The 24,049-nt window shown below is 38.3% G+C and overlaps 2 protein-coding genes across 2 annotated transcripts; both read right to left on the minus strand.

Moving 5' to 3' along the window:
- Positions 1-1,150: 1,150 nt before the first annotated feature.
- YME1L1 (YME1 like 1 ATPase) lies at positions 1,151-23,545 on the minus strand. Its single transcript, XM_030493223.1, has 19 exons — positions 23,148-23,545; positions 20,498-20,629; positions 17,904-18,066; positions 15,789-15,887; positions 14,084-14,193; positions 12,795-12,945; positions 12,595-12,702; positions 11,768-11,850; positions 10,879-10,969; positions 10,173-10,325; positions 8,717-8,849; positions 8,177-8,239; positions 7,402-7,514; positions 6,877-7,032; positions 6,000-6,151; positions 4,994-5,120; positions 4,821-4,894; positions 4,111-4,197; positions 1,151-2,963 (listed from the first exon to the last, which is right to left on the minus strand). Exons 1-19 carry the CDS (start codon positions 23,175-23,177, stop codon positions 2,820-2,822), a joined length of 2,169 nt encoding a protein of 722 aa, XP_030349083.1. The 5' UTR covers positions 23,178-23,545; the 3' UTR covers positions 1,151-2,819.
- On the minus strand, positions 23,201-23,993 carry LOC115607120 (cuticlin-2-like). Its single transcript, XM_030483996.1, has 2 exons — positions 23,960-23,993; positions 23,201-23,802 (listed from the first exon to the last, which is right to left on the minus strand). The coding sequence occupies exons 1-2, from the start codon at positions 23,991-23,993 to the stop codon at positions 23,201-23,203; spliced, it is 636 nt and encodes a 211-aa protein (XP_030339856.1).
- Positions 23,994-24,049: the final 56 nt, after the last annotated feature.

Raw genomic sequence — 24,049 nt, forward strand, 5'->3', positions numbered from 1 at the left:
GGTCTTGCCAGGAGCCTGCTGGGCTGCTGGGCCAGGAACGCAGGCTACCACAGCCTCCTTCATGCATCCCCCTGCTCCAGTGTGGAGTCCTTTCCAGGCTGCAGGTGGAGATCTGCTCCACCATGGACCTCCATGGGCTGCAGGGCACAGCCTGCTTCACCATGAGCTGCAGGGGAATCTCTGCTGCAGCGTGTGGAGAACCTCCTCCCCTCCTTCTGCACTGACCTTGCTGCCTGCAGCGTTGTTCCTTGCACATGTTCTTACTCCTCTCTCTCGCTGTGGTTGTTCAGTTTTCTTGTTCCTCATCTTAACTGTTATCCCAGAGGTGCTACACCATCACTGATGGGCTCAGCCTTCCCCAGCAGCAGGTCCATCTTGGAGCCAGCTGGCATTGGCTCCATCAGACATAGGGAAAACTTTGAGCAGCTTCTCACAGAAGCCACCCCTGTAGCCCCCTGCTACCAAAACCTTGCCATACAAAGCCAATACTGTGGTCTCCTACATCTGTCTAATGATTATATGAGAAGGAATTTCAGCTCCTGGACACACCTGACACCACCAGTACTTAAAATAGGCAAGGCTCTTTGCAACCCCCCAGACACCACGTACACACAACCAAGTAGGTGGGGCACTAACATCTTCAATAAGACCTCTGCTGTTAAGTTGGCCAGAAAGCAAAGGTACCTTTTGCATTTGATGGTTGATCTCCAAAAATCTTCTTTCATGACCCACTGAGATACCACTTTTTTTTCCTTTTGAGACCCTGCTCGCTTCATCTTTGCACATAGCAAGAAGCTTTTGAAGGAGAAAAGTAAGCCAGACCTCAGTGACTTACACCCCAAACCAGATCATCCAATACAGATTCTGGTGATTTCAAAAGTGGTTTTTTGTTACTTTTGTTTCTAAACACAGATTCACATTATTTAAGCTGGAAAAGTTCCCATTCAAGTCCCACTATTGAAGCAGCAATTGAAAAAAAGCCTGAATTTCTAGGGAGAACATTCCCTGGAAATCTCAGAGGGAGTGCAATTTGGCCGTCATTCTCAAATTTATTTACAAGTTCAAGTGTTTTATACACCTCAATTTACATAGTAGGGAACTTGGTATTATATTTTATAGCCATTGACAGTGAATAAAAAGAAAACCAATATGCATAATTAAAATTAACCTTTATTACTTCAAAAACAGATGCCAAATATGCAGTATATTTCTGTTTCTGTTGGCAGATTCCTAAAATACATGTACAATTGTAACTAGTCAGCCTAGACATTTGGTATACTGGTTTATAACATTCTGAAGTTCTCCCACACTGCACTGGGATGTCACTAGTAAGCTGACAAAAACAGGCAAATAGAAAGTTATCCTGGTTTTGAAGGAAAAAAAAAAATGCATGTGCTCTTACTAAAAAACTAGGTTATAATGAAGCATTACACTCAGAAAATTGTAAAATACTATGTTACTTCTAGTTTTAAGTGTAGCTACCAACTTCCATTCACATTTATTGGCACCAGCCCCACTATTTTAATGTCCAGTGTGGTAACCTCCAATATCAATTCACTCACAAAGGCCCTTTCTGCAACAGAAGTTTATCATCCCAAGAGTCTACAATTAACTGTACAGAAAGATTACGATCAAGATGTGTTATTCCTAAAAACCAGTTCCATGAGACCAGAAGAATACTGGCATATGATTGCTCGCAATCATTTCCACTTGACTGGAAACTGCTTGTTTTCAAAATCTTTTTGTTATCATGTTGGAATTTCCAGAGATTTCCATAAAGGTTGAAAGACAAGGTTTTTTCCCCTACTTCTATTGTAGAACAGAACTGGGAATGTTATTTGAAACAACACATGCTTCAAACATTTTCTGAACTACTCTTCAGTGAGCAATACTACCCCCTTGGAAGAAATTATGTGTTGGATTATCAAACGCCCATACATAGTATTAGCAGAATCTAGTTCTGTAGAATCTCCAGCAGTATAAAAGCACTGTCATCAAATCACTGTTATACATTTACCGCAGTAATAAAAACTCTAAGACTCCTGTCAGCAGCACATCAGAGGTCATAGGTATTTCCCTTATCCCTGCCATGGTTCTGCCCAAAACATGGTCCAGAGAGGCTTAGCCACATTTAGCCTGTTGATTTTGCATTATAGCTTCTCTCCCAGCCATACATGCCTGTATTTTAACTCCAAGAGCACTGAAAGCACAATCACTAATGGTTTTGTCTAACATGGAGCTCCCACAGTTCCCTTTAATAGAGATGCACTGTGTAGCCGCTTCACTCTTAGAGATGTTTTGTTGCCTTTCTAAGTCAGAAGTTTTCTTTAAAAGCGACCTCTAGCTTCAGAGTATGAGCATTAGTTAGACTACATACTAATGTTTAACAAATCAATCTGTCACTCTGTAAGACATTCTACAGCATGTATTGTGGGGTATCACTTCAAACGCACACACAGCGGCATGACCCAAGAAGCTCTGCCAAAACACACCAGTGTATCTGCATGTTTTTATTCTCAGCTTCAACACATTTGACTGAACCAGAATGCTGAATTCAACCCTGAGTTTTATCCTTCCAAATAACTTACTGTGGGAAGAGTAGAGGGAGCAGAGGATGAGGAACTTGCTTTATTTTGTGTGTCTTATTCTGATGAGACACAACAAATTGATGAACAACAGAAGCTCACAAGAGACAGAATATTAAAAAGTCGCTAATGCCATACACATCAGAAGGGAAAAAAAGGCTCTATGCTGCGTAAGACTACTGCATTGCTAGATGTACATTCTTCAAATTATCAGTTACTGTATCCCGGAAGTTATCATCTTACTTCTAGTTTTTTTCCCTCTAGAACAATTTGGATTTCTTTGGCATCCAAAGTCTCGTATTTCAATAAAGCTTCTGCTAAATTCTTGTGTTCTTTTGCATGAGTCTTCAGGATGTTCTTTGCTCGCTCGTATGAGTCCTAATGTTAAGGAAAAAAAAAAAGAAAAGGTGGAAGGAGATTTTGAGACTTCAGAACAAAAACAGCAGCAAGATTCCACTTTAAATATCATTTCTAGCTTGAAACAAGCATTTGAAGTGCATACGTTCAGAGCTAGCACAGCTCTTCTCTCAAAGATTTAAAATCTAGCTGGCATAAATCAAAAAACCCCAAACAAGAAATAAAAACCACCACTACACTTCATGCCACCTCTGCATTTCGTAAAAGTAGGACTAAAAAGAAAATCCTGAGAAAAATCTTAACACATATGATTTAGAAAAGACTTACTACACTTCAAAATGTGCTGATATATTTGATTTTACATTATGAGCAGCGCTACAGCATTCAAGGAATGTTCCTCAAAGACTCAGATTTTTAAAAGCTTATGAAACTCTCCAAGTATTAATATGTACTTTTAGAAAGATGAAAGGTACCCAACAAGTTACCAGTTGCTGCAAGTGGATGCATGTTGACAGCATTACCAACTTTAACTTCTAGTTTTACATAGATGGTTCTTACAAAACCAAGTCAGTTCAAAAATAGCTACAGCAAAAGTGTTAATCCTTTAAACGTTATAAAGAAACCAAAAAGTACCAAACTAACTCAGATTACCAGACCAGTGATCTGGAAGTTCTGTGGCTACTGATGTTACAAACTTCCCCAAGCAGCTGATACTGACCGTTGCAAGGAACAGGTTATTGGAAAAGGCAACTCTCTGATCCAATATGGCCACTCCTGTGATTCTATACCAACCCATCTAGCTGCAAGTTATGAAATGTGGGAGTAACACAAAACATTCTCATCTCTTCTAAAATATTTTATAGCCATACTTTTTTTCCTATGAATTGAATAGCAAAAACACAAATCCCGACCAAACATAAGAGGAACTTAAAGAATATACTAAAGAACCCAACACCATCAGCTTGTTTCTCACCACTTGTCCATGACAATCACCAGGAAGTTTTTATACGAAGGGATTTAAACTTGCAGCTACATTAAATAGTCGGGAATGCTTTCATCCACCTATTTATTTTCACCAATATACATTTCCAAACTGAATAATTAAGCAAACTGATACTCAACTCATCTCAAAATAAATGTATCAGAGCAGACGGGGAGAGAACCTTACCCGTAGAAGCGTTCTTACTTCCTGTTCAATTGCAGATTGAGTTTCAGGGCTAACTTTCCCCGCATCAGTATAGGTCATAACACCAAGCTAAACAACAACAACAACAAATACCTTTATCTTGCCACTATTGCAGTAACACACATAAAACACTGTTAGAGCTTCATCACCTATTGTTTCTATGTGCAAAGTCATTAGCTGTACGCTTGCTAAAGTGCTTGCAACAGAAGCAAAACAAGAAGCCTATTCATCAACTATGTAGTCAGTGCAGAGTTCTATTTCAACAGGTCACAATACAGAACCTGATTAAGCATTTTGTTATTAAAAAAAAAAAAAAACCAAAACAAAATCCCTAAACTCCTAACGCTTGGGTGGGTAATAAAGATGACTAAATAAGATTCTTTCAATCTAGAAAACTCAGCATTGCTGTCCCAACCCCCAAGATTATTCTCTATTCCAAAACGTTTCATTTATTATAAACATTTTCTGCAGACATTAGTAACTTCCAAGGAAATTTTGAGCTGAAGATCTTGCAAGGTAATTTTTAAACTGTCAAAGGTTTTCTAGTTGAGTTCCCTATAGCAGGGCCAGCCATAAGGCTTACTTTCTTTTTCTGACAGAACTACTTAGTGTCTGTGATCACTGATAAATAGGGTTTTAGTTACAGAACATTTATTTGTATCAAACGAGTATTTAAGGATTGCTGATACTACCTTCTCACTCATTCCAAATCTAGTCACCATCAGTCTGGCAATTTTAGTAGCATTATCAAAATCACTGGAAGCACCTGGATAGAGAACAGATGTAAATTATGTTATTGAAAGCAAGTTAAGCATGCCAGTCCACAGCTTCGATCACAAACTCTTTTAACTACCAATCAGCTGACCTGTTGTGATGTGATCGCTTCCAAATATGAGCTCTTCTGCTACTCTTCCTCCCATACAGACATCCATCTGTGCAAGCAACTGGGATCTAGTTTCACTCCATCTGTCATTTTCTGGGAGCAAAGATACCTGTAAGATTCAGAACTGTGGTCAGGTAACAACAAATGGAAGAAATACTGAAATAACCTGGAAAACATTCTTGTTTACATCCAAAGCAGATATAAAGGCTTTCATGCAATAGTTAGAATGCTCTGGGCCTGCTCCTAGTCTGCACACTCATCAAGTTTGCTTGGAGGTGCTTAATCTACCAGCCGAGATAGCCTCCTACAGGCCATGAGCACCACATAAAAGTAAGCAATTTAAACCTACAACCAGAAAAACCAGAACCATCTATTCTATTCATTTCTCCTTATTGCCTACACTTGTACTGAGCACAAACCCACTTGCCTGGAGGATCCAGGCCAATGACTTTCTTTAACTGAAATTAACTTAATTAACATTAACTTCGATAAAGTTCAACAGAAACAGACATTATAGAAGTATTTTTCTGTTCAACTGCTTGGCAGCTGAAGGCAAAATAGAAAAACTTAGGGATATCTGTGCTAGAAACAAGGAAGGTAACCAGTTAAGTTTAGAAAAAGTCACACTGGGCAAAGAATAACTTGATACAGGATGTTTGTGTTAAAAGTGCAGTTGAGCAATGCTTCTACTTTCCAGTCCTTTAGACATTCTTCAAAGTTTTGCTGTTGGGAGCTATTTTAACTGCAGCAGAATCAGACATACTTTTATTTCTTTCCTTGTATATGTGAACTATCATACTAGCACAGGCTATTTTGAAATGGAGGAAGAAAGCTTTCTCCATCACACAGAAAACATGACCAGAAAGTTTTCCAAGAGACTGCTCATAGCTGAGTATTTCGACATCCTACAATCTGCGTTAACATGATAACAACAAATATCATTGTTGGCAAATTCCCCAGCCACACCAAACCAACAGAAAATACCCACATGTCCAAGTGTTGTTCCTCGTGTCATGATCGTAGCCTTGTTGATCGGCATTGCATCCTTGGTGTAATATGCAATGATAGCATGTCCAGATTCATGGTAAGCAGTGATGGTTCTGTTTTTCTCATCAATTTCTACACTTCTACGTTCAGGTCCTTAAACAGAGGAACATAAATACACTTCTTTCGTACAGGTGACCACCACAGTCCACACATTACATATACTCAAACAGAGCACAAAGAAGCTGAGGAACAGCATGCAAGCAAAATTAACTAATGCTCATTAAGTGTAAACGTTCATGAGTAGGACCTTAATGTCTAAAATACACCCTACAGACAAGCGGCTTTTAAAGGAACAGGTTTAAAATGCAGTCTAAGTATCTGAGAAAATTCCATTTCTTCTCTGAAGTATGACCAGACCAGATTTTTAGTGTGTGTGCCTCAGATATTTTAGTTCTGTGTTACCACGTGACAAGTTAGTTAAACAGAAGTTCCAGGTTTCTGGTCATTTATTCTCCCCTTTCCTTTAAGAGTAAGTAAGGGAACGGTAAGAAATCAAGCCCGTGTCTTCCTCTATGAAGAACAACATGCAGCGATTTTGATTAAAAAAAGGCATAAAGTCTTAAAGAATTAATTCCATATTAGATCTTACATACTACTCTCTAGTCTCAAAAGGTTCTATTCAGAATTAGCTAACAGGAGACTTATTTGTTTAAAAAAACCCAAACAAAACAAAATTTAAAAAAACCTGAACAACAAAACTACCCCTAACAAACCAAAAAACAGCAGCATAAAACCCCTCTTTCTCTGCAAAAGTCTTAATCACACAAGAAAAACCCTGTGTAGTGTAACATATATGTATCTTTTGTATAAAATCCTACCCATTAGAATTTTGTCCTTGGAGAACTCTAGTTCTTTCATGGTTACCATATCTTTTCCATCAACAGCTGCCTTTAAGGCAGCTTGATTTACAAGATTCTCAAGCTCTGCTCCAGAAAATCCTACTGTGCCTCGTGCAATTATTTCCGGATCAACAGCTGTGGAGAAAAACAAACTTGTCATAGGGTCCATATTCCTCCTGAAAAAGTTTGTATCAGGAAGAAATATCAAGAAATTACCTCATTCTAAGCAAGAATCATGTTCTATTAAAAGTAATGAGTTAAATAAAAAAATGTTCAGCTTTAGAAGAGCTGAAGTCTAATTTTTAAGACACAGTGAACTGTTAGAGACTAGAAAGAAACACTGCCTCAACGAACTTGTAACACTACATACCAGGCAATTTTTGTGTTCTTCATTGAGACACACAGTAAAGCCACAACTGCTGGTGGAGTAAGGACTAATACATGAGTGGGCTGATCCAGTATAACAACTGTTACATAAGATATTACAGTAAAGTATTTACTCACATGGATCATACTTTATTTTATTAAGGTACCACTTCAGAATTTCTGTACGACCTCTTACATCAGGCTTGGGAACAGTAACTTGCATATCAAAGCGACCAGGACGTATTAAAGCACTAAGGGAAAAGACAATTTAATACACTGACTTAAAAATGCTGCAGTAAAGCATTACTAACATATTTAAGGAACAAAACACAATCTGATATTTCTGAAGACATCTACACAGATTATGTCTGGTGCACAGATGCAAAGAATATGTTTTTCTTAGCTTTTTGTAAAACGACAGATGAAAGATGTGTACAACCAACCCGTTCTAAAGGGTGTTTTGGGTTTGAAAATTTTGCATTGTGAACAAGGAATGCAGCTGATCAACTTAAGCAGAAAAACTTCCAGAAATTTTAAGTGCTTCAAAACATGTGACTTATTTCTTCACATTTAACTAAGCAACTTTTTAAATGCCCCAAACTGGTCAATACACAGCATTTTTAAGAGGGGAAAAAACCCCAACTATGAGACATTGGAGCAGGTTGCTCAGAGCAGAGCACAGATGTGGCTGCCCCAGCCCTGGCAGTGTTCAAGGCCAGGTTGGCTGGGGCTTTGAGCAACCCGGTCTAGTGGACAATGTCCCTGCCCATGGCAGAGGGTTGGAACTAGCTGGTCTTTAAGGTCCCTTCCAACCCAAACCATTATCTTATTATCACACACAATTTTGATGTTGCAGGGTTTTTTCTGTTTTTGAATACATACTCTGTAAAAATGATCAATTCATTATACTCACTTATCTAATGCTTCAGGGAAGTTTGTTGCACCAATGATAACAACACCTTCATTAGGTTTAAAGCTGTATGGGAAAAAAAAAAAAAGGTAAGAATTTTTCTTTTCTTTTTGGAGACAGAATTTACACCTTTTTTTGTCAATAACTATTTCTATTTCTCATTTTGGATGACCTCAACTGGCCAGTCAAAAACATGCTATCAAACAATATGCCATCCAAACATGACCATATTCAGCCCAGCAACTGATTAAAAACATGCCTTGATCTCAGAGTTGAACTTCTTCCTTTAGATATACAGTCAGCCTAAAAAAAACCTGAGCAATTATATAAAATAATTGCAATTATTGTGCTACTACAACTCCAAAGCTTCTATATGCTTTACAGTAAGGCCATTAATGCTACTGTTGGCAGTACTAGAAAGTGGTCATAAAAGCATCTTAAATTTCTATCCTTTAAAGCATTACAGAAAGGAAGAAAAATTCACCCCAATATTCAAAACAGTCAGTCAAGGACCTTCTGTGCCCTCAGAATTCCTATATTTACCCATCCATTTCAGCAAGAAGTTGATTAATGGTCTGTCTTGAATAGGGATGCATTGGAGATTCAATTCTCTTCCCACCAACAGAGTCCAACTCATCGATAAATATAACACATGGTGCATTTGCTTTTGCTTCCCCTGACAGAAGAAAAATAGCAGAAGGACAATTCAACCACACGAAGGAACAGAGCGTATCATATGACTTAGGATTCTACTATTTCTACTACTCTTGGATTATAAAGTGCTCTATTTGATATCGCCTGTCTTGAACTGTCTTGATTTTAGCCTAAAAAAAATATTCAATCTATTTCTTAAATGAAGCGATGCAAAGAGAGGCAAGGTTCTTTATCTCTACCTCAGCTTATTCTTAGCATGCTACAAGAAATTACTACTAAAATAGCTAAAGAAATTTATTGTATTTTGCATCAGCTCCCTACAAGAGTGTATTTCATAGGCTTGTGTAGAGAACATTGACCTATTTAATAAAAATAACACAAAATGTGATGGGTCTAAACACTAACTTATAATAGAACCTGCTTGTTATCTAACAGCAAAGACATCACCCTCAATTTTACAGGTATTAAAAACACAAATAAAAGATGTAATAATAAACTTAAAGACCACTGACAGGTACATGCATACCAGGATGCAACTCATGTCACCCTGCCAGACATATCTGTAAAATATCAATGTACAAGTCAGCCACCTAAACTTCTCTAGTCAACAGAAAAAGTAATGCACTTAAAGGTACAACATGTTACATTTTGCATCCCCTTCCATGTCAAGCAAGTCACATTTCTTCTACAAATGCAGACTAGTTTCTACATTGTATATGCCTGACACCATCAATCTTCCATTTAAGAGAGAATTGGATTCCCCCCTCCCCAATAGTAAGTGCATACTTCAAATAGAAAGTCTCTTCCGTGAAAGTTATCAACCTAAACATTGAGAAGTTTCATTACAATGCCCTTTTTATTCTGGGCCCACTGACGGGTGTGAGAAAGGACATCTCAGCCCAGTGCTACCCTGTGATGCCATAAAGTTCCTATTCAGATTTAAAAACAAAACAAACATTAAAAAAATGAGAGAAGTAACTGAGAAGGTTTATGGTTTTTATCTTAAATTTCCAATTTAGTTCAAATTTACAATAATTTACATATGACAGTAAGTAAATTACACTGTAAAATATTCCATTTAGTTTATAGGACACTGCATTTCTAATTAAATTACTTCTCTCTGGGAGTGTTGTAACATCAGTTGTAATTTTTGCTATAATTTTGCCCAACAACAAGCAAGATTCTACAGTTAACTCACTCACAGAATTCTGAGATTTACCTCCACAATTAATGTTTTATTAGCTTCATACCCTACTACTTTCCAGTAACCAGAGCTGTACCTAATCAACACTGAACACGATCTCACATGGGAAAACATTTCAAAACCACAAAACATTTAACTTACTGAATAGGCTTCGGATGCGACTAGCTCCTACACCAACAAACATCTCATCAAACTCTGATCCAGATGCATAATAAAAGGGAACATCAGCTTCACCAGCTACAGCCCGTGCAAGAAGAGTTTTACCCGTACCAGGTGGTCCAACTAACAGAATACCTGAAAAGACGAACAAAAACCCAACTAACAAAACCACCAAACCCACAGTGTCTTATTATACAGGTACTGTTTCTTCCACACATTAGGAGAAATAATTTACACTTGACTTCGAAAAGCTTTTAACATCCTTTTTCAGATACTGCTCATCACTTGCCATCTGAAGAAGCTTCCTATAACAAATCTAGACACATGATGATCCATATTCAAACAACAAAGACTTGTAAGACTAGCAAAGAGAATACTTCAGGCTTCTCTATCCATTAATAGAGAAGCTTTCACAACTCTTTGAGGTTTCATTTATTCCTCAAATATTTTAAACAAACAAGGAAATCCACTACCTATATCTAATATTATTTCAGTATTTTTCCCAGATCCAAACTAAAGAAAACAGTAGTATTTAGGCCCATTTTGGTTATATACTTTTTTAATTCCCTATCTAAAGGAAAAAGCATTCAGGAGCTAGGCTGCAAGTCAGTCATTCAGTATGAACAAAGCTACAAAGACAGCCACAGCGACATACGAATTTGACTTCTGCTGAGCAATGAGTTCTTACCTTTTGGAAGTTTACCTCCCAGTACAGTAAATTTATGTGGGTTTTTCAGGAATTCTACAACTTCCTGCAATTCCTGTTTAGCTTCTTCAACCTACACATAAAAAAATATGCCACAAAATATAACCAAGCATTTCTAAAATAAATGTTTTTTGTAGGCGAGTTTTGTATTAGAGACTAAGTCTCTGAGTATTGATCAAAAATACACAACAGAACTATAAAAGCATACCACAGAATTTCTGTGGATACTAAGCGTCCATGAATTTAATTCAATCTATTTCCTAGAACTGTTCATAGGAATCAGTAAACACTGAAGTTGTTAATAGTGAAAGAATAACCAAACAGTTCAAGACCAGATCTGACCAACAAGATAGATACAGAATCAAAAATACTACATCAAGATTTGTCTAATTAGTTAAAAAGAGATTAATTCTATTTGTCCAAGGGAAAGGAGAGGGGCAGGTCCTCATTTTGCCACTGACAGCCGAAGAACAGTTGAATAGAAACAATAAAGCTATCCCATCAGCAGTGACATGGCCACATCAGAAATCCAAGAGATGATACTAAGAGAGAAATGATCAAATGGCATTACCGTCTTCTTGTACTGGTCAACTTCTGCAAAAATCAGATTAACATGAATACTTATGGCCTGGCTTTTGCCATTCTAACCTTTAAAAATTCAATTCAACAAGTCAAGAATGTACTTTTTATAAGGTATTAAAATGCCACAACAATACCAGATAGAACAAGAGTGGTTAAAACTCTCCTTGATCTTGGAGTGGTCAATATATATCAGGCTTCTGTTCATACAAAGAATTTTCTTGAACAGAGTTAAGACATTCTTCAGTCTGGCAATGATTAGTTAAGCAGGAACTCACACTTCTGAACTTACCCCTTTTACATGTTCGAAGGTGACATTTTTCAACTGGATTGGATCAACTGCAGCATCAAAGATACTTGATGTTCGAAAGCGTACTAATAGCAAACAGCAGATGATGAACAACAAATTTACACAAAGTCACTTCATTCCAAGATGAAATTTGCACTTGAATGCATACCACCATCAAGCTACTAATTTTACACCTGCCGTTTTAAAAGGGCATGTTTCCATTTACATGTGTCCAGCAAGAATTATGATTTATTTAAACAAAGAAAAAAAAATATTTGTAATTAATTCAGTGATGTAAGAGCTTTTTAGTCATCTTAGTACAGAAAGCCAGAAGCTTTCCCTCAATGTTTCTGCACATAACCTAACTTTCTTGAGATCCAAGCTATAATTTAGCATGAAGTTGAAATTCTCATTTACATTAGTTCAGCCTCTGATCATTCCACTATTTCCAACAGGTTTCTAAGATGGCAATTTGGCCTGCAATTACCTAGTCGCTATAAACTAAGCTGTGATTACAAACAAAAACCAAACTGCTGACCTAGATAACATATCATCTAAATTCAAAGACAAATACATAACTGGCGAACAGTCTGACGACTTCTCCATTTGCTAATTGTTTCACCAAAGAACTAAAATAATTATACCAGACAACTTTTTTGTCTCCATAAACATTTTGGCACACTATTGTCTGAAAGGCTGTAGACAAAAGCAGTAAACAACTTTTCCCTGTTATCCTAAAACAATCATAATATCAAAACACATTTAATTTGTGCTAAACCTGCTGGAAGTAATAACACAAGAGAAACAATGGAGGAAAGAAGTTAACTAACCAGCATCAGAAAAGGAACCTTTCCCAGGTAAAAATGATGAATATATAGCAAGGTAAAAACAAAGAACAAAGAGAAAGAAAGACAGCAAACGTGATCTTCTCAAGGAATCTGTAAAAGAAAACAAACAAAAGTTTTAATATGGGCTGAAGTAAACAACTTTCTGAATGCAAAGACAAGGTACATGAACTAAAACAACTTACCAAGTGTTTTTTGCAGGAATACTTGTGCTTTCAAAAAGCCTTCTGCAAAACCAGTTTTAAAAGCATCCTGGTGTGCCTCTGGGATGTTTTTTGTTTTCATTAGTGCATCCAAGTTTTCAACATCAATCCTGCGCTTTCTCAGGACAAAGCCCTGGAATATTTTCCACAGCAGCATTAGTATACACTAAGTTTTGATACATAGTTAACTTACTAGCTGGCTAGCATGGGTGAGGGGAAAAAGAACTAATAAAAAGCACATAATTCAGGTGCTATGGGGTTACTTAGATGAGACAGGGCCATAGCCTGAGTGTGGAATTACAATGGCTCCTGCACGGGCACCCTGATTCTTCCTGAACAGGTCAGAGCCCACTTCCAAACCGAAAACACAGCCAAAGGCAGATCTGTAGGCAGCTAGCTTTGTACAGTGGATAGAGTGGGAGTTATCAGCTTAAGCTTTTTGCTTCATGAAATAAACAATTTCCAAATGTGAAATATCTTTGCAAGTATAGCTTTGACAGAGCCTCATCAAATACATCTCATATGCCCTACCAAATTTAAGAGCAGCATTGCATGGAGCTAGCTCTGGTTTATCTTCACCCATAGTATACCTAGTCCACAGGTACAATAAAACACGTATGCCTAGAAGAAGGGAAGAGTTCAAAGCGAATTTACACATAAGATAAGATCAAATGCTTTAACTAGCCTGACTTCTCTACAACCAATTAGGAGCAAAGAATATTTAGGTTAACTTGGTTTATTAAGTCCTTTGCTACCCCAAGCCTGAATAGTTATCTGCCAAATTAGAAGTATGTGAGTTTGTAACTTATAAAACCACCAAGTTTCAGATTTTTGTATCTTAAAAATATACTAGCCACAAGTAATGACGTTTTCTATTCTGAAAACAATCACATGCTGAACTGCTCAAAAAAAAAAATATACATTCTTGTATGTTAAACTACCTGTATTTCTCTTTAAACAGTTTGACTCCAAGCTATTTTTAAAAGCCACAAAAACAGAATACGAAGAATTTTATTTCTAGAGTTTAAAGCTGAAACCTACTGAAACTGCTCTCCTAAAAAATTCGAATAATCTTTAGAGAGGTGATATATGAAGCAAATCTGTGCATCAGTAAGAAAAACAGTATGCTAGCATTAACTCAAGCTTCAGAATTAAGACATTTTTTCACACTAGTAAAACAAAACACCCCTGGTAAATTGTGGAGGTTTATTCAAGAGAAACAGATGATATGAGTAAGCCCAAACCAACTTCATAATGTTATTCGTATTTACCTTCAGAATTGAAGAAAGTGAACTTTTTGTTTCTGTAAATTGTTCAGATGTTGACTGCAGACGTCTTGTTCTTGATCTTAAAGTCTTAAAGTTCCGTGTTTGTACGTAAACTTAAAGTAGTAATAATAAAGAAAGTTAAAATCTATCCATTACTAACACTAAAAAAGGCCTAAGAAATTTCAAACTATTACATGAAAAATACTATCGTGACTGAACTGAATACAGTCTTCCCAATGTATCAATAGTAGAAAGTGAAGAGAATTGCAAACAGCAATCTGTTTAAGATGCCTGACCAAAAAAGCGGGAACAGGAAAGTGTATGAAAGACAATTCTATATCTAACAGTAATAATTGGATAAATAAACCAATAAATTTCAGTACTGTAAATGTATAGTTAAGTAATTGTGAACCATGTTTGTAACCTGAACTCACAAGCAAACTGCTCACTGTTTCACTACATTTTCCCCATACATTTCTTTGTTAAAATACTCAGGAGTACATGCAGTGAATTACAGGTAACTGGCCAACCCTATCTCAGGGAACAAAAAAGGCATACAGCTGAATTAAATCCAGACTGGCTGACAACCATGAAACATTCAGAAGTTAATCCAGAAGGATGGGAATGAAGTTTCCTGCTCTAAGATAAGCTTTATCTAAAAGCTCAGCTGCGATGGAGATTTTATCACATAAATAACAAAAGCCAAGAATATTTATCTTCTTTCACAGCTACATTTTAAAATCATCACCAATGCCAGTCAATTATATACTTTTCACTACACTTTGTTACAGAATAGCACCAGATAAAAGGAACTTCTGGAAGTGATCTAGCCAAACTCCTGCTCAAAAAAGGCCTAACTTCAACAGTCAACCAGGCACCTCTGGACCTCATCCAGCTCAGTTTTGGAAATGCCCAAGGATTAAGATAACCCCAGTACTCCAGGCCAGCTGTTTCAGAATTCAGCTATTCTCATTTTGAAATTTTTCCAAACAGGAATTTCCTTTGCTTTTACTTGTAACTGTTGCCTCTTTGTCGAGATGTAAGAGAGAAGGGTAACTAATGTGGCTCAAGTATCAGTTAGATCATTCCTTGCCTTCTCTTCAGCTAACTTCAAAACTTTAGATCCCTCAGCTTCCCTTGTACATTAAACGCTCAAAAATCTGCACCCTTCCCTGTGGCCCATCACTGAGCGACAGGATCCATTTTGTCAGCATCTCTCTCAACCATGGGACACAAAACCAGACACAGTATCCAGATGTACTATTATCAGAAGAACTGAACAAAGAACAATAGCTGAACTCGAGCTCCTGATTACGTTCTTGCTAATGCAGCCCTGTTGTCACCCATCATACATCCAGGAGTAGTTTAAACCAGTCACGAAGCACCTTAGAAAGTTCATCTGGATGAATAATAGATTCAACATACTTATTGATTCAAAAGTAGTCGGCTCATTTTCATCTTTTAAGAATGAGCCAGAGATACTGACATCTTCGAACAAGATTCTATAGTTACACAATGTTTACTAACTTAATTCATACTACTCAAATGCAAAAATAACTTCATGATTTAAAGTGTTAACATCACTATAAAGCTCCCCTGGAAGCTTACTGTATTTCCTGAGTGATGCCTCTAAGACAAAAGTAAAAATAATTTCCCAGAATAAGAAGATACTATAAAGATTAAAACCAGTCAGCTTATTGTTTCATACCTGGCCAACTCCGAACATCTGAACAGAAGTTTTGGAGGGGATTAGGATGCTGTCTGTACAAACAAGATGAGCGCAAAACACTGAAAACATCCACGAAGCCTGTAAAAAGATACAGCAAAGTGTAACTACAGCCTATATTAAACAACAGCTAAACATTTCTTCTTGCACAGAATATTAATTCTATTTTACTGTGGTCCTTCAGGAATCTATAATTAAACTGTCATGAAGCTGAAGGACCAGCATTCCAACATTTAGTCCCAAAGGCTTTAAAGAACAGATCACTCAGTGGGATTTTAAAATAGGCTACGTATAAAGTATGAAAAAATTTTAAACTACACTAAGTCTACTTACTTGTGCAGTCCTCATTCAATACAGAAACAAGACGAAATAAAAGAGGACTGTCATTTATCTGTTGTATAGTTACCAAAAGTTAAAAGAACTCATCCTCATTTAGCAGGTAAGAATTATTTAAGACACATCAGAGACCTGAGGAGGGGAAAAAAATTGAGGCCAAGCCTACATATGCTGTCATCCATAGTAATTCAGAAGCTAATGTAACCACAAAAAGGGTGGGGGTTATTTTTTGTTTTACATATTCTGAGAAGGTTATTACATCAATTAGATATATCTAGGATAGCAAAAAAGAACTCTGAAAGCTCCTAATAATTTTTTTAAGTTATATGATTGTAATAACAGCTTACAACAAGCTAACAACTGAAATACTGAAGAACTATGGGAAGAAAAAAAAAATTAGCTGTTAATTCTACAATGCTTGATATTCCATTATCTCTGCAACACTGCATATTGGCTAATTTAATACAATGTAATTATGAACACATTAGTTTAATAAAACAGAAGTACTCTCCTCATTTCATGCACAAGTATATGCACAACATACACATATCAATAGTAAAAGTCATCCATAGCCTGCAGCGCCACCTACACAAAAGTACCATCTTGAAGATTTAGCACCTCTCTTGCCTGTGGCAGTTTTCCACCTATAACCTTGCTTTGACAACCAGTCCGGTGAGCTTCCAGGTCAATCCAGCAAAGCTCTGAAGCATCTGCAGGTCTTTGTTCACATTCAGGAAACTGCCTCTGGGCTAATTTTTTTATATCTCACATCACAACACAATTTAACACTTCTTCTCTAATAGCAGCCCTGAGGTACTATTCTTAAACTTTCTCCCAACTGCAATACTATACAGGCAGTATCTCAAATGTCAGCTATATGCTTCTGTTTCCAACACATTCTTGAGCACCTACAATGGCCTTGCTTCCCGTATTTTAGACTAATCCCAACAAAGTATCTTCAGCTGTTAAGGAACCACACTTTGCTTATTTCAGTAATTAAATACTCTACATGTTAACAGTTTGCCACCCATAATTCCTTTCTAATTAATGTCCTCGTGTAATGTTCCTTCAAGCAAAAAACTTTATGTAAACCAGAGATGTTCATGATTGTGTTATGTTCCTCATCAGGGATTGTAGTGATAGGACAAGCGGTAATGGGCTTAAACTTGAACAGGGGAAGTTCAGGTTACATGTAAGTAAAAAAGTTCTGTACTGTGAGGGTGGTGAGGCACTGAACAGGCTGCCCAAAGAAGTGGCAAATGCTCCATCCCTGGCAATGTTCAAGGCCAGGCTGGACAGAGCCTTGGGCAACATGGTCTAGTGCGAGGTGTCCCTGCTCATGGCAGGGGGGTTGGAACTAGATGATCTTATGGTCCTTTCCAATCCAAACCATTCTGTGATTCAATGTTAGTATATTAGTAAAATGTCATTTCTTCTACTTGGTGAAAAAATTCACAGGTCATCCTTGAGAGACAATGCACTTGTACTACAGCTGAGTTCAGACAGTGTTAATAGCAGCCAAATTCAAATCTGAATCTGCAGAAACAATTCCAAAATCCAGGTTGAATTTTCTCAAATTCCCAAAATTCAAAAGCACTACTCTATAGACAACCTGTGTACAAGAAAATATACATTAATGCTCTTTTTATTAAAGCTTTTTAAAACTCTTAAGTTATCTACAGCACAAGAGACTAAAGAATAACTGTATTCACCTTTACAGTTTACCTCCAATTTTCATAAACACTTTACTCTGAAACATACCATGCTTATTTTCAAAGAAGGACTCAGCAGAGATGTATGATGTATGCCACTGTGAAGAGACTTTGTTTTCTGGACAGTAGCCAGGAAGCAACCTGTTCACCAATTCTTTGAAATGGTTCGCTTTCAGATCAGACAATCCTAGATCTCTTAGATTAAATACAGACTGAAAAATAGAAATAAAGGTTCAAAGTTTATTTAAGATTACCTTAGGGTGAAAAGTTTAAGAATAACTGAGTTAAGTTTCTGGCTTGATACAGCATCTATATTTCACAGTTCAGACTGAAAGAAAAATTTCTAAATGAAGATAAACAAATTAAAGGACACAATTAAAGAAAGAATATTTGCTACTGTCAATGCAGAATAACTTTTCCATTTGCACACACTGATATTTTCATTGTCACCATGCATTTATGACAAGCGTGTTTTCTCTCAAATTCAGTCTTTTTAACACCTTCCTGCTCCCTGATTGAAGCAGGCACAGAAAAAACAACAACGCCTTTCTAACTCTTTATACTCTTTATGGTAGCACAAATGCAGAATGTGAAGGGGAAAGATCTATAGCAATAGCCACCCATTATGCTTTTTCTAAGTGGGCAAACAGCAAAATCCCCCCCAACCTCTTATTTTTTTTATTTTCTTGCTAGCCTTCTTGCAGCTAGTGCAGATGTAGCAGCCGCACAAAGACCCAAAGTTAAAACCTTAAAAAGCCACAAGTTGTGCAGACACACAATAACAGGCAAAAGTTTCTATGGGGTAAAGGGTAAGTACCAGGATATGGGATTTCCTACAAAGCAAATTAACTATGGAAAAAAAAAGGGATAGAAGGCACATACAATCGAGTTACTAAAGAAGTAACCTTGATCGAAGTAATTTTACTCTTGTATATTACAGATAGGAAAAAAACTTTTAAGGGAGAGTATGTTTTAAAAACACATATTGGTTTGGACCCTTTAAAATATTTATCAGCCTCTCAATATCGCTTCTGCACTAACATTTTCTTAAGTGAGATGTAAATATCCTATCTTAAATGTACTTGCACAGATATTAAATTTTTAACTGTTAGAACATTATGGATAATATTTTTATTTTTCCTAAACTGTTTTTTGTAAACTTTATGTTCATCTACTTTAAAGGTGACACTAGATTTCCAATAAAGACATACATGAATGTCCTGGGTTCAGCTGCTGGGCTTAAACCACGACAATGAAATACGTGAATAAATGTCAAGACACATTTTTAGATCAGATTCCTAGATGCATCCAGAATACCACCAAAAACTAAAGTTTCTAGTTTAGAACACATTTCTTAAGTAAATAGAGTATTTGTTTTAAAAGCTAGGGTAGATTGCTTCTGGTCCACTTATACTGAAAATAAGCACAATCACATTTTTAAACAGCATTTGACTTTTACACATGGTTTAAAGGAATAGCTCAAGCTTCCTACCTTCAGTTTAATAACAGTCTGGAAAAGCACTGAAATGTTGGGGGGGGAAAGAGTGTGTTAAAAAAAAACATAAATTAGGAAAAAATTTGTATTTTCTGTGACCCTTCAGAACAGGTTACTGCTTCCAAACACATATTTAACTTGGCAGCAGAGAAGTTTCCCTTTCTTAAATGATGATTTTTGCCATAGTAATAGTACAGCTCTATTCGATACTAGAACCGCATTTACTATGTCAGTACTTGCTGATTTTACATTTGAGCTTAACCTTTATTTAAGCTTATTACAGTCCGATCAACTTGCTTTAAGAACTTCCTTTAAAAATCCTTTAATTGAGAGACTTTTTTAATTCTTATTTTTATACTTTTATCATGCTGGAGGAAGCAAACAGGTGTACAATGAATCAGAAAGAAAATCCCTCTGTATTTAAAGGAGACTCTTGCTGAGCAGAAAGACAAATAAAGAACTGAATAAATGAAACACATTTTTAGTTTCATTCAATAATCCAAATCTCTCACTGAAATAAATTTTATCACCAGAAGCAAATACAGGATCACAAAAAAGAAAAAGAAAAAAAAACCCCAAACAAAGCCAATGGAATCACAGCTACTTTGCACTTTCTGTATTTTGATTTTCAATGTGAAGAACAAAAAATGCCTAATGAAAATTAAAAATATTTTCATAGAAAAATAAGAAAACATGCAAATATGATAATTAATACCTTAAAAACCCTCAACATATTTGAAGTTACAGTCCTTTTTCTCACAAGCAATAATGAAACAAACTTTGCTAGAACTCAGACACTGAAAAGATAATAAGGGGTTTATTAGCAGAAGTGTTATTGTTACTTCAGAGCAAGAAACATTAAGTTGAAAGTGAAAACAAATTCCCTCCTCATTTGCAAATTAGTACTGAGACAAGTACTAGGTTTTTTTTGTGCTAATGAATTACTGTATTTTTGTGGAATCCTTAATGACAAAGCACCAACTAAAGTTCTGCCAAAAAGTTACATCTATGTGTTAACGTTCTGTTTCGTTCAGTTGCATTATATTATTTTATAAAACAAGTCAAATACTAAATTCCCTTAAACTGATATTATTTGGATTTAGTTGAGTTAAAAGCAAACCACCACTTTTTCCAAAGGTTTTTAGTACCTCGCTCTTCTGAGGATCGTGCTCTGGGGAAGTGTCCCTCTGAACAGGCTGTACAGATGCTGTGCTGGCAGTAGTAGTGGAGCTTTTTGGTGAATGAAAGGCATTAATAAGGTGACTCAGAGGAACGGTAGCCTGGAAAGGGGGGGGGAAAATATTTAAGCTTCTTTAAACAATTTAAACACATCCCCATGCCAAACCCTGACTTATAATCACATATCTTGTACACTGCTTTCTGAGGACTTCATAATAAATCCCATGAAGTTAGCTTCAACACCACAGTGTCAGATGACACCTCTATCTCAAGAAAACAAAAAAACAACCAAACAATAAAGTTAAGAAAGCCTAAGTATGCATGACAGATTAGCAGACCACAAAGCTTAGAAGAGGAAAAAAAAAAAAAAGAGGCTACATTTCCTGAATTTCAAACATAAGCATGGTTTAAAGAAAGTAATTGATAGATTTGAAAATAGAACAGTAGGTATAGATCGTCAACACTTAGGAGATGCAAAGACTGCCCTTAATTTGCACTTAAGCCAATGTTCAGTTACAAAAAAAGAGAGAACTTCTTATAGATATACACACATACATATACACTTCCTTCAGAATATTTTTCTATTTGTCCTTTTTTTTATGCATCACTTTTTTTGCTGTGTTAGATATGTGCTGTTGCAACCAGATGACAGAACAAAGATTGTTGTTGTCTTCTGACAAATATTACAAACTTAATTATTTCACACAAATAAAAAACAAAACCTTATGAACCAATGTTTTTCCCTTGTAGTCACCACACTCCCATTAAGTCAATTAGCTTACATTCCAAATAGGTGTGTTCTCCTCACACAACAATAAAAGAACACAGAAAAGGAAACATAACATGGGGAGAAAGAGAGAGGAAAAACAATAACAAATTACTTCTACTGAAATGCCTGCAAGTTGACACCATCTCTTGAAATGTTTAAAACCTGTTTACAGTTATTGTCACTTAGGCACTTCTCTATGCAAGAAATGTTCACTTAAAATAATCCTGATTATTGAAGTCTGCCAAGACAAAGCTAAGATCATCAGACTTCACAACACAGCACAGCCACAGAAGTAATGCTCTTTAAACAACATGAACAGAAAAGAATAGTAAATGAGGCACTCCATCTATTTAGTAGAAGGCCTTAATATCTGATTTTAATATGAAATATTGTAACCTAATGAACTCTACATTATCCCTGGACAGATATCCAAGCAACAGATCTCATCAAGCTGGTTCCCTCTGAACAGAAAGCTCAGTGGCTGCTTTTGAATAGCACAGAATCATGAGGATTTATCAACATCTTACTAATTCAGAGATCACCATTCTTAAGTACTACCAATTCCCGTATTATTTTCCAAACACCACGTATTTTAATTTATAAAGTAGTACTCTTATAACTGAAAATATCTATATTTTCCCCTACATTAAACAAGTTATTCCCCAAAGTTTTCTCTTTCCTTCCTTGGGATCCCACTTCAGCAACATACCTAAGTATCAAACCATCCTATACAAAGCATATGCACATAACACAGTCAATTCTGCAGTTCAGCAGCACTCAGTGACACCACCTGATGAATCAGAGTACAAAAGCCTGGGTGCACCACATATCAGGGCCCCACCACATGACTACGGTGAATATATGGTACAAATAATTCCAACACATCCAAAATGCCTTAATCTCATTACATGTCACAGAGAGTTGGGGTGCAACTCTGGCTGCTGGAATGACACCCAGCCATAATACCCAACTGAGACTCTGCCTATGGCACAGGAATGTCCTTCCGCCTATCTGTGTTGATTAGAGAGATCAAGAGACAGTGCTGTGAGAAATGAAAACTGCCTCAGAATTGTCCAAAGTTATAATTAAACTCTTGGAGTTTGTGGTAAAACCATAAAGCTTCCAGAGGTCAAAGCCCGCATCCCAACCACTAACCACACTGACATTTCACTACACTAGCAAAACCAATTAACACATTCTCTACACCTGGAAAGAAAAATCGAAGATTATAACATACTAATCCCTGCAGCACAAAACATAAAAACACTGGTTCAGATCAAAGTCCACGAACCCCACTAGTCCCATCAGACTCACTATCTAATAAAAGATGACTTCCTGATTGCATCCAGACTGTTCTGTATAACAAATAATTGAGGGATTTTTTCCTTCACGAATTCTTCCAATGCCCACGTTTCTTTCCGGTTTTCAAAACTACCCGTGACAACTAACAGCACAGTTTAGCTTCACTAACAGGGCCAAAACGCCATCTCCAGGCCACGTCTTCATTTCGTATTTTACAAGCTTTTACCGTACCTTCTTTCTCCTCCATTTACGTACTTTTCCAATATAAGAATCTTTGGCCACCGTGGCCCCCACTCAGTGCCGCCAAGCCGGCAGCCCCCCGCCATGCGGCCCCCACATCTGGTCAACGCTCTCCAAAGCTCCTAAAATGTGGCAGCAGGCTCTCGACTCCTCTAGCCGAGGCCGCAGCCCCGGGCCTCCCGAGTGCCTCCGTCCGGCCCCGCGGTCTCTAACCGAACGCAGCCCGATGGGGTGGCAGCCCCACGCCCGGCAAACTGCGCACGGCCACGGGCCGGGACCACCGCCGGTACGCTCCGCCAACCCCTCACCTGAGGCTGCACGGTTGAAAACGAAAACATCCTCCCAGCTGGGACGGCGGCGATCACAGGCGCCTCTTCCGCTTCCCAGCCCAGACGCAGAGACTATGCCCGCCCGTGAGGCTCCGCCGCTCAGTCGCTGTGGCAGCCGCCGCCGCCGCCGCCGCCAGCAGGAGGGCCCCGCGGCTCCACTCCTCGGTAAAATGGCCGCCCCCCACGGCGGGCGGTGACAGGCCCGGAGCTGGCCCGGAAGCGGCTGGAGATGGTAGAGCTTCCGGGCCGCCTCTCCCTGCCCCTTCCTCCCTCCCTCCGTCCCTCTCAGCCCCGTGTCCCCGCGCAGCCGTCGCGTAGCAACCCCAGCTTTCCTGGCTACGCCGCGTACAGGGTCCAACCATCAGTGACCGGAGGAGGCGGCGGGTGAGGGGTAAACCATCCTCCCGGGCAGGCCCGCCTGCAGCGGGAGGGGCAGCCGGGGCAGCCCCGCGGGGTGCCGCTGTCGTCCGGGAGCGGTGGAGCTGCCCGGGGGCCGTCGCCTCCGGGGAGCGGCCGGCGCCGGGCTCCCCACCGTTCTTAACTAAGGGTGACAGGCGAGGAAGGGTGGCGGCCCGGGGACAGGCAGCGGGGCTGGGCACGGGGCGTGCTGAGGCCTGCCTTCCGCCCGACACTTCTGCAGAGCAGAGAATGCTGTGAGCCCTAGGGCCTCCTCTGAACCCCGCACATGAGGCCGCTGCGCAGGCCAAGGTTGGAAAGGGGGCAGCTGCACTGTGCCCAGGCCCAGGCGTGCCTGGGGAGCTGCCGCTGCAAGCAGAGTGCCATGTGTCTACCGGCTCGGCCGGGCACCGGCAGGAGCAGCGCCATCAGTGTAGGTGCTGCATGTGGAACAGGTTTGTAAGAATACATGCCATTTAGGTCAC

Source organism: Strigops habroptila, chromosome 1 (assembly GCF_004027225.2).
Source record: "Strigops habroptila isolate Jane chromosome 1, bStrHab1.2.pri, whole genome shotgun sequence".
Taxonomy (NCBI): domain Eukaryota; kingdom Metazoa; phylum Chordata; class Aves; order Psittaciformes; family Psittacidae; genus Strigops; species Strigops habroptila.